The sequence below is a fragment of the Hemitrygon akajei genome, chromosome 7 (genome assembly GCF_048418815.1).
Source record: "Hemitrygon akajei chromosome 7, sHemAka1.3, whole genome shotgun sequence".
NCBI classification, from domain to species: domain Eukaryota; kingdom Metazoa; phylum Chordata; class Chondrichthyes; order Myliobatiformes; family Dasyatidae; genus Hemitrygon; species Hemitrygon akajei.
The window spans coordinates 130357496-130370877 of NC_133130.1; the positions used below are offsets into that span (position 1 = coordinate 130357496).

General features: G+C 46.2%; 1 protein-coding gene across 2 annotated transcripts in view; it reads right to left on the bottom strand.

Annotated features, from left to right (window-relative positions):
- Positions 1 to 13382, bottom strand: part of ulk1b (unc-51 like autophagy activating kinase 1) — a 132165-nt gene that overhangs the window by 64091 nt on the left and 54692 nt on the right. For both annotated transcript variants that reach the window (XM_073051953.1, XM_073051952.1), the window contains exon 8: positions 5538 to 5639. In XM_073051953.1, the coding sequence (XP_072908054.1) occupies positions 5538 to 5639 (102 nt within the window). The remainder of the gene's footprint in view (positions 1 to 5537; positions 5640 to 13382) is intronic.

A 13382-nucleotide genomic window follows, 5' to 3' on the forward strand; every position in this document is an offset into this window, starting at 1 on the left:
TGTCAGTCCATGACTCCTCTACAGCCACGAAGAGGCCACACTCAGGTCGGAGGAACAACACCTTATGTTCTGTCTGGGTAGCCTGATGGCATGAACATCAATTCCTTGTACTTCCAGTAACTGTCCACACTGCACCTCCCTTCAGATTCCCCATTCCTGTTTCCCCCTCTCAGCTCATCGCCTCCCTCTGGTGCTCCTCCCCTTTCTTTCTTCCGTGGCCTTCTGTCCTCTCCTACCAGACTCTTCCTTCTCCAGCCCTCTATCTCTTTCACCAATCAACTTCCCAGCTCCATACTTCACCCTTCTCCCTCCCCCAGTTTCACCTATCACCTACCTACCACCTTGTAGGTCTTCCCCCCACCCTGTCTTCTCCCCTTCCTTTCCAGTCCTGATGATGGGTCTCAGCCTGAAATGTCGACAGCTTATTCTGCTCCATAGATGCTGCCTGACCTGCTGAGTTCCTCCAGCATTTTGCGTGTGTTGCTTGGATTTCAAGCATCTGCAGATTTCATTGTGGTTATTTAGTTGCTTAGTTTAGTTTATAATATAAATGATTTTTTTTTGTTTATAATTGTGTATAATACAAATGATTTTTTTTGCTGACTGCTAATTAGTTGTGGTAATTCTGTGGAACAGTAATTGGGACTGCTAATCGGGAGACTATTAGAATGGGTAGATTCCCGCTGCTGCCTGTAAGGAGTTTGCACGTTCTTCCCGTGGCCATGTAGGTTTCCTCCGGGTGCTCCGGTTTCTTCCCACAGTCCAAAGGTGTACCAACTGGTAGGTTAATAGGTCATTGTAAATAGTCCAGGATTAGGCTAAGATTAAATCAGGGGTTGCTGGTTGGAAGGGCCAGAAGGGCCTATTCTGTGCTGAACCTCGATAAATAAATATGTATAGAATGCTAATTCTGATATCGCTAAATGGAATGATAAGATCATTATATCACTCATTTTAGTTGTGTTAGTTTTCTTAATCGCTACAAGATGGCTCGTCTCTGCTGGCTTTGTAATAAAGGATGGAACGTGCCTTTCTCGATTTGGAGGTTTGTTATTTTGGAAGTGCGCCATACAGTGTCGATCGATCTCCTGGCTCAGTCTCTCAGCAGTTCTGGTTTGTAACTGCTAGACCACTGATTTGTATAACGGCAAGATCCTGCCCCAGCTCCTGTACTCAGAGCCCTGACTGATGAAGGCCAGCCTGCTGAACACCTTTTCCACCACCCCGATGACTGTTACTAGCAATTATGCACTTGTACACCTATGTATGTATAAATCCTGCAGCCGTTTGACTTCCCAAAATGCTTCAGCCTGTAATTTATAAAGAAATTGGAACTGGATCACTGAGATAATCATCAGGGTCTCTCTTCCACCCATCAGAGATATTTATCCGGAGCACCACGCACACAGGGCCCTTGGCATTGTCAGTGTTCCCTCCCATCCATCCAACAACCTCTTTGACCCCCCACCATCAGGCAGGAGGTACTGTGGCATTAGGGCAAGGACTGTTAGGATGGGAAACAGCTTCTTCCCCCAGGCCGTGAAACTACTGAACTCCCTGTAACCACCCAGGTCTCATTACGCAGGAAGCGCCAGTAGTGTTATACTGTTTACTTTTTAACTTGTGTCACAAACGCACCTTATTACTCATTTATTTATTTGTGGTAACATTACATGTTGTGTGTGTGTGAGTTATATACACCGTGTTGTGCATCTTGCTCTGGAAGAACATTGTTTAATTTGGTGGTACACGTGTACATTGAACGACAATAGACTTGACCCTGAAGTAGATACAGGAAGTCCAGAAGACAACTCTGCTGCCCACACACTCAGTGTTCCTGACCCTGACCACACGCACGTTACTGACATCTCACTACTTTCCCACGCGTTAACAGGGTACACTGGATTCTGGGGTGGGGTGGGGGGGGTCACTGTATTACCAACTCTACTGGCAATACATAACTGACCTTGAGAAACCACAGATAGCAAGTCAGCAGGTAACAAGGACTGAATGGAGTTTCAACGTTCTTCCGTCTGGTTATATAATTGTTACTATTACACAAAGAGCGTCCTAACAAGCTGCATCTTCACCTGGTAACGGGAGCAGCCGAGCCTCGGACTGAAGTCCCGACAAAGAACTGTGAGAACAGCCGAGAGGATCATAGGGGTCTCCTGACCATCCATTGGGGGCATTTATCAGGAGCGCTGCTTACTCAGGGCCCTTAGTATTATTAAGGATCCCACCCAACTGTCCAGCATCCAATTTGACTTTCTACCATCAGACAAGAGACTCCGATGCATTAAAACAAAAATGGTCAGGATGGGAAACAGATTTTTCCATCTTCAGAACTCCCTGCCGTATCACATTTGGTGTCACCAGATAATTTGCACTGTACCCCGCAACATTAATTTATGCACTTTACTTTATTTATCCACGTGCAATTCATTTGGAGATTTAATTCTTACTTTCCTAATTTGTTGTGTGTTTGTGCACTACTGTGCTTTCGGCCCTGGTCTGGAGAAACGTTGTCACATAGTTAAATGACAATAAACTTGACTTGACAAGAATTGTTCCTATCTGTTTTTGACACTGAGATTGGGGGTATAGTGGACAGTGTGGAAGGCTCTCGAAGTTTGAGGTGGGATCTGCATCAGCTGAAAAAATGGCAGATGGGACTTAACGCAGACAAACATGAGATGTTGCACTTTGGGAGGGCAAACCAGGGTAGGGCTTACACGGTGAGTGGTAGGGCACTGGGAAGTGTGGTAAAACAGAGAGATCTGGGAATACAGGCCCATAATTCATTAAAGTGACATTACTGATGGACAGGGTTGGGAAGAAAGCTTTGTGGCACATTGACCTTCATAAATCAATGAACTGAGTACAGGAGATGGGATGCTTTGTTGAGGTTGTTGTACAGTATGTTGGTGAGACGTCACATGGAACACAATTTTGATCCTCTTAAGGCCTTCCAAAGGAAATTCACCGGGCTAATTCCTGGGACGAGAGGGATGTCCTGTCCAGAGAGGCTGAATTCATTGGAGTTCTGGAGAACAGTGGTGATCCAATTCAAACATCTAAGATCTTAAGGAGGTGGGAGAGCGTAGACCTTGAGATATTTTCCCAAGTGGGAGAGCCACCAACAAGGAGCTACTGGTTTGGGTTAGACTATAAAGCAAAGGAGCAAAAGTAGGCCATCCGGCCCACCACTCCACCATGACTGGTTTACTATCCATTTCAAACCCATTCCTCTGCCTCTCCCCTTAACTTTAGACAACCTTAATAATAAAGAACCTATCAACCTCCATGTAATATATACCTATATACACTCGGCCTCCACAGCCGTCAGCGACAATGAATTCCACAGATTCACCACCCTCTGGCTAAAGAAATCCTCCTCATCTCTGTTCTAGAGGGAAATCCTGTTCTGGAGGGACATCCTATAAACTGAAGCCCTTGCTACGGTTCTGGGGAAATGTGGAAATGAGTTTGCTGAAAGCTGGAGCAGGACCTGCCAGTTAAGGTTACCAGATGTGCTGGTGTCTGATCTCCGAGACCCAGCAGAGTTCCTCACACGAGTTCCCCAGCTCTCTGAGCCTGGACACTGAGGCGGCCTCCAAGGCTGAGTACCCGTGGCCAAGGTTTGTCCAGCATCTCTCAGACAGATTATCTGCTCCTTATCAGTCCGCTGAACGTGGGAAGACTCGTTGACTGCTGTGTTATCTGTGCTCGAGACAGTGTATCTTCGACTGTGAGGCCCTTCGGAACATCTTGTATCTGCCTGTTTGTTTCAATTGATTTGGAGAGTTAGTCTGAAACAAAGACACTGTGATCTCTGGATGAACTCTGAAGATTTCTTGCAGAGAATGACGGAATGGGTGTTGCGAATGATGCTGCCTCTGCGGCACACATTCGAAGGAGTCAAAGTACATTTATTATCAAACAACGTGTAAATCGTACAACCTTGCGATTCGTCTGCTAACAGGCAGCCACAGTACAAGAAACCCAAAAGGACCCAATTAAAAGGAAAGACCAACCCCCAATGCACAGAGAAAGAGGAAAAAACCCACAAACCACGCAAACAGTAAAAGGAAGCAACGACGTTCCGAGCCAAATTGAGTCCCGTTGACCCGGAGCCCGGAGCTGGCAGAGTAGGCCCATAACCTCGGTCTCAGCTCATCATTTAGTGGGGCAAATCACAAGAAGAATTTGGTGCTAATATTTCAAATCTTGAACTGCAATTAGGGGCAGTGGAATTTCTTTCTCTCAAGCAGATAGCTTTGCATGTTTGGGCTGTCATATACAGTGTCTATAAAACGTATTCACCCCCCCCCCCCCCCGGAAGTTTTCATGTTTTATTGTTTTTCAACATTGAATCACTGTGGATTTAATTTGGCTTCTTTTGACACTCACATTATAATTTTAGAAGCTTAAATACACTTAAGAAAATTAATCAGGGTGTCAAAGGTTACGGGGGAAAAGCAGGAGAATGGGATTTAAGAGGGTTAAGTCAGCCACAATAGAATGGTGGAGTGGCTCGATGGGCTGAATGGCCACATTCGCCTCCTATGCTTTCCAGTCAATTCCACCCCCAAAGACTCAGAGCTTCCTCACATAACAGCAGCAGGACAATGACCTGAGCTTTGCCGAGAGTTACTTGGGACAGCCTATGTACACGGTTGTCTGGAGATGTCATCACCTGAGACCCGCCACACCCCAGGACCCCAACTGATGAGATCATCAGGTAACCTGCTACATTGCCAGCTAATTGACAAGTAAATTTTCCCTAATTCAGAAGTTCCCAATCTTTTTTTTATGCCATGGACCCCCACCATTAATCAAGGGGTCTGTGGACCCCAAGTTGGAATCTATGGCCTAACTGGATGATCTTTGAATAGCAGTCAAAGATCTTACAGTCACAGGTCCAGATTTAACAAAGATAACTAATCTAACAACGGAGGTAAACTTTTTACCTCAACACGCACAAATCGCTGAAGGAACTCAGCAGGTTAAGCAACATCTATGGAAAAGAGTAAACAGCTGACGTTTCAGGCCGAGACCCTTCTTCAGGACTGAGAAAGAAAGCCTACTATTTCCCCCTGGGTCCCCTCCTCCTTCCCTTTCTCCTATGGTCCACTCCCCTCTCTCTTATCAGATTCCTTCTTCTCCAGCCCTTGACCTTTCCCACCCAACTGGCTTCACCTATCACCTTCCAGCTTGTCCTCTTCCCTTTCCCCTCCCTTTTTATTCAGACATTTTCCTCCTTCCTTTCCAGTCCTGATGAAGGGTCTCAGCCCGAAACGTCGACTGTTTATTCATTTCCATAGATGCTGCCTGACCTGCTGAGTTCCTCCAGCATTTTGTGTGTGTGTGTGTTACTCTGGGTTTCCAACATCTGCAGAGTCTCTCGTGTTTTTAGTGCTTCATGTGTTTGTGGCAGGGATCTTCCTTGTGGTATTGTCTTTGATTCACTGGGGCTTTTGAGCGATCCCACTCCAGGCAGTTGAGGAAGAAGGTGTAGGATCAATGGTACATACCTGGAAGGGAGCTTTTCCTGTCAGACACTGGTAAACGATAGTCCCGATGCTCCACAGGTCGGCCTTGGCATCATAGTTCTGGGACATGATAACTTCAGGTGCCTAATAACAGAGAGAGAGAGAGAGAGAGAGAGAAATTGGACCAATGCTCTTGAACAGAAAAGCTTGCAAGAAGTAGTGGATACAGCCCAATCCATGACGGATAAAGGCCTCCACCACTGAGCACACTTACACGGAGTGCTGTTGCAGGAAAGCAGCAGTCAAAATCAAGGGTCCCACCACCCAGGCCAAGCTCTCTTCTCGCTGCTGCCATCAGGAAGGAGGTACAGGAGCCTCAGGACTCACACCATCAGGTTCAGGAACAGTCTTTTAAGAGCTCAGAAAAATAAAGTGCTATGGGTAACCCTAGGTAATTTCTCAGGTAAGGATATGTTCAGCACAGCTTTATGGGCCGAAGGGCCTGAACTGTGCTGTAGGTTTTCTATGTTTCTATGAATCAGCTCTGCCATTCCATCATGGCTGATTTACTATCCCTCTCAACCCTATTCTCCTGCCTTCTCCCTGTAACCTTTGACACCCTGACTAATCAATGGCCAGACTGGTTCAAGCTGACAGGAAGGTGACAGTAACTCAAATAACCACGCATTCCAACAGTGGTGTGCAGAAGAGCATCTCTGAACGCACAACACGTCAAACCCTCTAGTGGATGGTCTACAGCAGCAGAAGACCACAAACATTTAGTACTGTGCAAAAATCTTAGGCACCTATATATAGCCAGGGTGCCTAAGGCTTTTACACAGTACTGTAGGAATTTTATGCATTGCACTGTATTATAGCCACCTAAAACAACAAATTTCATGACATATGTGAGTGATGATAAACCTGATTCTGATCTGGGTCTCTATTGTGGGCTGAGAGTGGGAAGGGGGCAGGGAGAGGGGAATCATGGTTGGGAAAAGGGGAAGGGAGAGGGGAAGGGCCAGACAGACATTCTGTAATGATCAATAAACCAATTGTTCGGAATCAAATGACCTTGCCTGGTGTCTCAGGAATGGGTGTGCTTGTACCTGCGCCCCCCCCCCCCCCACTCTCTGGAACTCCTTCTCTGCCACCTGTCCCACACCCCTCCCACGGCGCTCTACCCTCACCATTCCCAACATCCTTTGCTCCCATCAGATTTACAGACTCGCTCTCCACTCCATGTTGACAAATAGAGTACTGTGTAAAAGTCTCAGGTACCCCAGCTAGCTATGTGTTTGCCCCGTACTGTCCACCCAGTGGCACTATATTGGGTTCAAGTGGCCACTGAGTGAGTAATTGACAATTCAAGTTCCTGTGGCGATTAAAAATGAAGACTTCCCACACTGAAACCATGAAGGAAGGGTGGAGATTCCTCATGTCCTCAGCCTGGAGTTTCCTTTTGCTCTTTGAAATAAACAAAACCAGTTTCTGTTTTCCAAATTAATCCGTGATAACTGGTCTCAGAATCTGACAAGAGTTACATCAGCCGGCTGACTAATACATGAATCACAGGCCTGGACACATTTCAAATCCGCATCAGGTTTAATATCATCGGCATATGTTGTGAAATTCGTTGTCTCTACAATAATAGAAAAAAATCTGAATTACAGTGAATATTATATACTAAATAGTTAAATTAAATAAGTAGTGCAAAAATAGAAATAGAAAATAGTGAGGTAGTGTTCATGTGATCAATATCCATTCACAGATCTGGTGACAGAGGGGAAGAAACTGTTCCTGAATCACTGAGCGTGTGTCTTCAGGCTCCTGTACCTCCTCCCTGATGGTAACAATGTGAAGAGGGCATGTCCTGGGTGATGGGGGTCCTTAATGATGGACGCCGCCTTTTTGAGGAATCGCTCCTTGAAGATGTCCTGGATATTACGAAGGCCAGTGTCCATGATGGAGCTGACTGAGTTTACAACTCTCTGCAGCTTATTTCAATCCTGTGCAGTAGCCTCCCCATAACAAATGGTGATACAGCCAGTTAAAATGCTATCCACTGCACATCTGTAGAAATTTGCGAGTGTCTTTGGTGACAGACCAAATCTCCTCACGCTCCTAATGAAGTATAGTCGTGGTGATGCTTCTTTATAGCTGCATCAATATGTTGGGTCCAGGTTAGAGATATTGACACCCAGGAACTCCCTCTTTCCACTTCTGATCCCTCTATGAAGACTGGTGTGTGTTCCCTCATCTTACCCTTTCTGACTGACTTTGAATTGAGCTGTTCTTGCAGCTTTAATGACAGGAGGTGCATCAGACGTCCTGACCTCCCATTTGGTTCAATGGCTCACCAACATGACTAAAGAACTCACTGTGGACTTCACCCTGCACATGTCACCACGCTTCCAGCAGCAACGTAACATGACAGCACCTCACCAGCCCTGACCGGTACGCCTTTGGACTGTGGGAGGAAACCGGAGCACCCACAGGAAACCCACACGGTCATGGGGAGAACGTACAACTCCTTACGGAGTGGGATTTGAAAACAAAATGTTCAGTCGGTGCTTTGAAGCGTTACACTCCTGTGCTGCCCCCTTGTGGATATTCCCAGTGGAGTAAGACATTGTCATTGGGTGGGGGGTGGGGGTTTCTGATGACATTCCCAGATTACTGACCCGAAAGGAAGGGTTGTCATTTGAGTTAAAACTCCTCGAAGAGCCAAGGCAACTTTCCAAACGAGGAACTGGTCAGATTAGTGTGATTATAAGAAGATAGTTTTAAATGCCCACACCCACTCCCTGAGCACTAATTACAGACTTCCTAAAGTGTAATCAAGGGCAGACAGTCCTGTGTAGACGCCGGGTGTCGGTTAAGTCAGTGAGTTTCCGTGCCTGAGAAGGTGAGGGGAGAACCTCCCTGAGACGGGTTGGGCAGGAGGAAGGCACGGGGCGGACACCACAGAGGGAAACTAACAACAACAAGGGGAGCAGGAATAAATTGCTCCGTCATTCTGTAAGCTCACAGCCAGCTTGCCAACCCCCTGTCAGAATCTGTCCAATTTATTTAGAGATACAGCTTGAACAGGCTCTTCTGGCCTTTGAACCAGTCTGCCCAGCAACCCACCAATTTAACCCAAGCCTTACCACAGGATTAACTGGTACGTCTTTGGACTGTGGGAGGAAACCGGAGCACCCTGGTGGAAACCCACACGCATTCTTGAAGGACATACAAACTTTCTAATAGAGGATGCCGGAATCAAACTCCAACACGACGAGCTCTAATGGTTTTGTGCTAACTGCTACATTACCATGGTGACCCACTGAAATGGATCAATATCACCCGAGGCTGTAACAGGTACTACAGCAAACCAGGACTGAATGGCCTATGTAGAGTGGATGTGGAAAAGATGGTGGAGGAGTCCAGGACCAAAGGGCACAGCCTCCAAATAGAGGAATGTCCCTTTAGAAGAGAGATGAGGAGGAATTTCTTTAGTCAGAGGATGGTAAATCTATGGAATTCGTTGTCACAGATGGCTGAGGAGGGCAAGTCCTTTGGTATATTTAAAGCTGAGGTTAATAGGTTTTTAATTAGTCAGGGCGTCAACGATTATGGGGAGAAAGCAACAGAATGGGGTTGAAGGGATAGTAAATCAGCCATGATGGAATGGCGGAGCAGACTCGATGGGCCAAATGGCCTAATTCTGATCCCATGTCCTATAGCAAACCGACTGTCCAAATGTGACTCTGCAAAGCCACTGTGTAACTTTGTAGTTTGGTGTTTATCCAAAATGCTCAGAAAAGGGTTAAGAAGTCTGTTCTGTGCTCAGACTGTCAAATTATTGCTGGAGGACAAGTTGCAGAGTGTACAATGTGATAATGATTTTATGCAAATCCTGCAACAGATTAATAACATTTCTAAGGAAATGGAAAAAAGCTCCCTTTGCATACCGAAAATGCTTTGCCCAACAGCACCGAAAGCCCATTTTCCCAGTTGTCTTCCTCGCTGCCTACTACACCCTTGATCTTGTTGTCATTTGCAAATTTGCTGAAGCAGTTGATACAGATGACAATAATGGACCCAGCACCGATTCCTGTGGCCCGCTCAACCTGTCCCTTTAACTCAGGTCATCCAGACCCAGCGACATCCTTGTAAATTTTTTCTGCCCTCTTTCAATCTTATTTATGTCCTTCCTGTTGGTAGGTGACAAACACTGTACACAATACTCCAGATTGAGCTTCACCCACGTCTAATACAACATCAACATAACATCCCAACTCCTGTACTCAATACATTGATTTATAAAGGCCAATGTGGAAAAAGCTTTCTTGCCAACCCTATCTACGTGTGACGCCACTTTCAATGAATTAAGGACCTGTATTCTCAGATCCTTCCGTTCTACCGCACTCCTCAGTGCCCTGCTCACTGTGTAAGACCTACCCTGGTTAGTCCTCCCAGAGTGTAACAGGTCACACTTGTCTGCCACCTTCCATCTGCCATTTTACAGCTTATTTCTCCAGCTAGGCCAAATCCGGCTGCAAGCGATGGTAGCCTTCCTCACTGCCCACAACATCCCCCATCTTGGCGTCATCTGCCCATTTTCTGATCCAGTTAACCACATTATCATCCAGATCTTTGATACAGATAACAAACAACAACAGTCCCAGCACCGATCCCTGCAGCCTATTCATCCTTTCCCTCTAATTCAGAAGCACAAGTCCGAGCGACATCCTTGTCAATTGTCTCTGTATTCTTTCCTCCTTGTTGATTGAAGTCCGGCAGTCTCAGCAGAAGATGAGATAGATTACATCCCCAGGAACCAAGGAACATCTGATAAATTTATGTCAGTTTCAATTTAACCCCGAAAGCATTTACTACCAGGAAGGGCCTGTTACCGTGCTGAATCACTAAGCAATAAATAAACAAATAGTAAAAAGACAAGAATTTTGGGGAGTTAATGCAATGAACAGGTCAGTCCTCATCGAGGGATCAGAAGTGGAAAGAGTGAGCAACTTCATGTTCCTGGGTGTCAATGTTTTTGAAGATCTATCCTGGACCCAACATATCAACGCAGCAACAGAAAAGGCATAACAGCGACTATACTTCATGAGGAGTTTGAGGGGATTCGGTCTGTCACCGCAGACACTCACAGATTTCTACAGATGTACCGTGGAGAGCATTCTGACTGGCTGCATCACTGTCTGGTGTGGGGGGGGGTGGGGTGGTCTGCTCTACAGGATCAAAATAAGCTGCAGAGAGTTGTAAACTCAGTCAGCTCCATCATGGGCTCTAGTCTCTGTAGTATTCAGGACATCTTCAAGGAGCGATGCCTCAAAAAAGCAGCATCCGTCATTAAGGACCCCCATCGCCCATTGTTACCAACAGGAAGGAGGGACAGGAGCCTGAAGACACACACTCAATGATTCAGGAACAGCTTCTTCCCCTCTGCCATCAGGGAGGAGGTACAGGAGCCTGAAGACACACACTCAATGATTCAGGAACAGCTTCTTCCCCTCTGCCATCAGGGAGGAGGTACAGGAGCCTGAAGCCACACACTCAACGATTCAGGAACAGCTTCTTCCCCTCTGCCATCAGGGAGGAGGTACAGGAGCCTGAAGACACACACTCAGCGATTCAGGAACAGCTTCTTCCCCTCTGCCATCAGGGAGGAGGTACAGGAGCCTGAAGACACACACTCAGTGATTCAGGAACAGCTTCTTCCCCTCTGCCATCAGGGAGGAGGTACAGGAGCCTGAAGACACACACTCAATGATTCAGGAACAGCTTCTTCCCCTCTGCCATCAGGGAGGAGGTACAGGAGCCTGAAGACACACACTCAGTGATTCAGGAACAGCTTCTTCCCCTCTGCCATCAGGGAGGAGGTACAGGAGCCTGACGACACACACTCAGTGATTCAGGAACAGCTTCTTCCCCTCTGCCATCAGATTTCTGAATGGACATTGAACCCACGATCACTACCTCACTATTTTTTAATTTCCATTTTTGCACTACTTATATAATTTAACTGTTTAATACTTACTGTAATTCACAGTTCTTTCCTACTATTATTGTTCCAATGTACTGCTGCTGTAAAGACACCAATTTTCACGACATTAAACCTGACTGTGGTTCTGATTTTGCTTATTGATCTGATTTGAGATGATTGATTTATCCTGCTGCAAACCTAATGGTATAGCTCAGTCTGGAAAAACTCCATACTCCCTCTTCACTTACGTCAAACACTTGCAATCAATTATTAAAGATAGTTACAATGCATTGGGAACAAAAGTTCTTTCCTCCTGGTGAATTATATTATAATAATAATAACAACAAGCCTGATCCAGTTTTAGAGTCAGAATTCCACACATTATATATTATTACAGATCAGACAATCCATAAGAGTGGGGCAACATGGGAGGGGTGTGGGACAGGTGGCAGAGAAGGAGTGTCGGGTGGGTAAGGGTGGCACAGGTGCAAACACACCCAGCCCTGAGACACCAGGCAAGGTCATTCGATTCTAAACAGTTGTTTTATTGATCATTACAGAATGTCTCTCTGGTGCTTCCCACTCCCTCCCCTCTCCCTTCCCCTTTTCCCAACCATGATTCCCCTCTCCCTGCCCCCTTCCCACTCTCAGTCCACAATAGAGACCCAGATCAGAATCAGGTTTATCATCACTCACATACGTCATGAAATTTATTTCTTTTTGCGGCAGCGGTACATAAGATTACTACAGTACTGTGCAAAAGCCTTAGGCAACCTAGCTAGATATATGAGCCTGAGACTATTACAGAGTACTGTAAATGAGGTGGAAATTCTTTAGCCAGAGGGTGGTGAATCTGTGGAATTTATTCTGACAGATGGCAAGGTCATTGGATATATTTAAAGCAGAGTTTGATAAGTTCTTGATTAGTCCAGCCAACAAAGATTATAGGGAGAAGGTATGAGAATGGGGTTGACAGGGAAAATAAACGAATCATGATCAAATGGTAGAGTAGACTAGATGGGCTGCATGGCCTAATTCTGCTCTATGTCTTACGGTCTAAATGTCAGACTTCCCAGCAACCATCCTATCCTGAGACCGAGTGAATAAAAATCTGAATGAACCCTAGAGGGGTAACTTTGTTCCACCAAAGCTACTTTGTGTTGGATTGGGCTCCGTCCTACTGAGAGGTGAGAAATCTGCTTCAGAAGGGGCTATTCAACCCCCCAGGCCTGAAATCCCCTGATGAGTTAGGTCAAAGCAGTGAAGGAAATGGATAACATTGTGATGCCATTATCCATCACAATGGATCTCATTGTGATCCCATCTGCTGGACGTCCAGTCACTCCACCACATGCCCTTCTCACTCACTGGCCTTCACTCGGTTCCAAGCCCACAACGTTTAATGTTTGTCTCATCTCACTCTCCCTGGAAAAAGCTGCAGAGAGTTGTAAACTCAGTCACTTCCATCATGGACACCAGCCTCTGTAGTATCCAGGACACCTTCAAGGAGCACAAAGATGAGAAAATCTGCCGATGCCTGAACATCGATTTCTCGAACTTCTGGTTATTGCACCTCCTTCACCATTCTCATTCCTGCTTCCCTCTCTCACCTCATCTCCTTACCTGCCCATCACCTCCTGCTGGTGTGCCTCCCCCTTCCTTCCATGGTCTTCTGTCCTCTCCGATCAGATTCCCCCTTCTCCAGCCTTTTATCTCTTTCACCAATCAATTTCCCAACTCTTTACTTCATCCCTCCCCTCTCCTGGTTTCACCTATCACTTACCACCGTGTACCTCTTCCTCCACTTCTCATCTTCTCCATCCTCTCACAGGGATGAGGTCTTTGGAGCTTCTGTGTTGTTACGGTGCGGGTTTGCCAGCTCCGTACCCTACCTT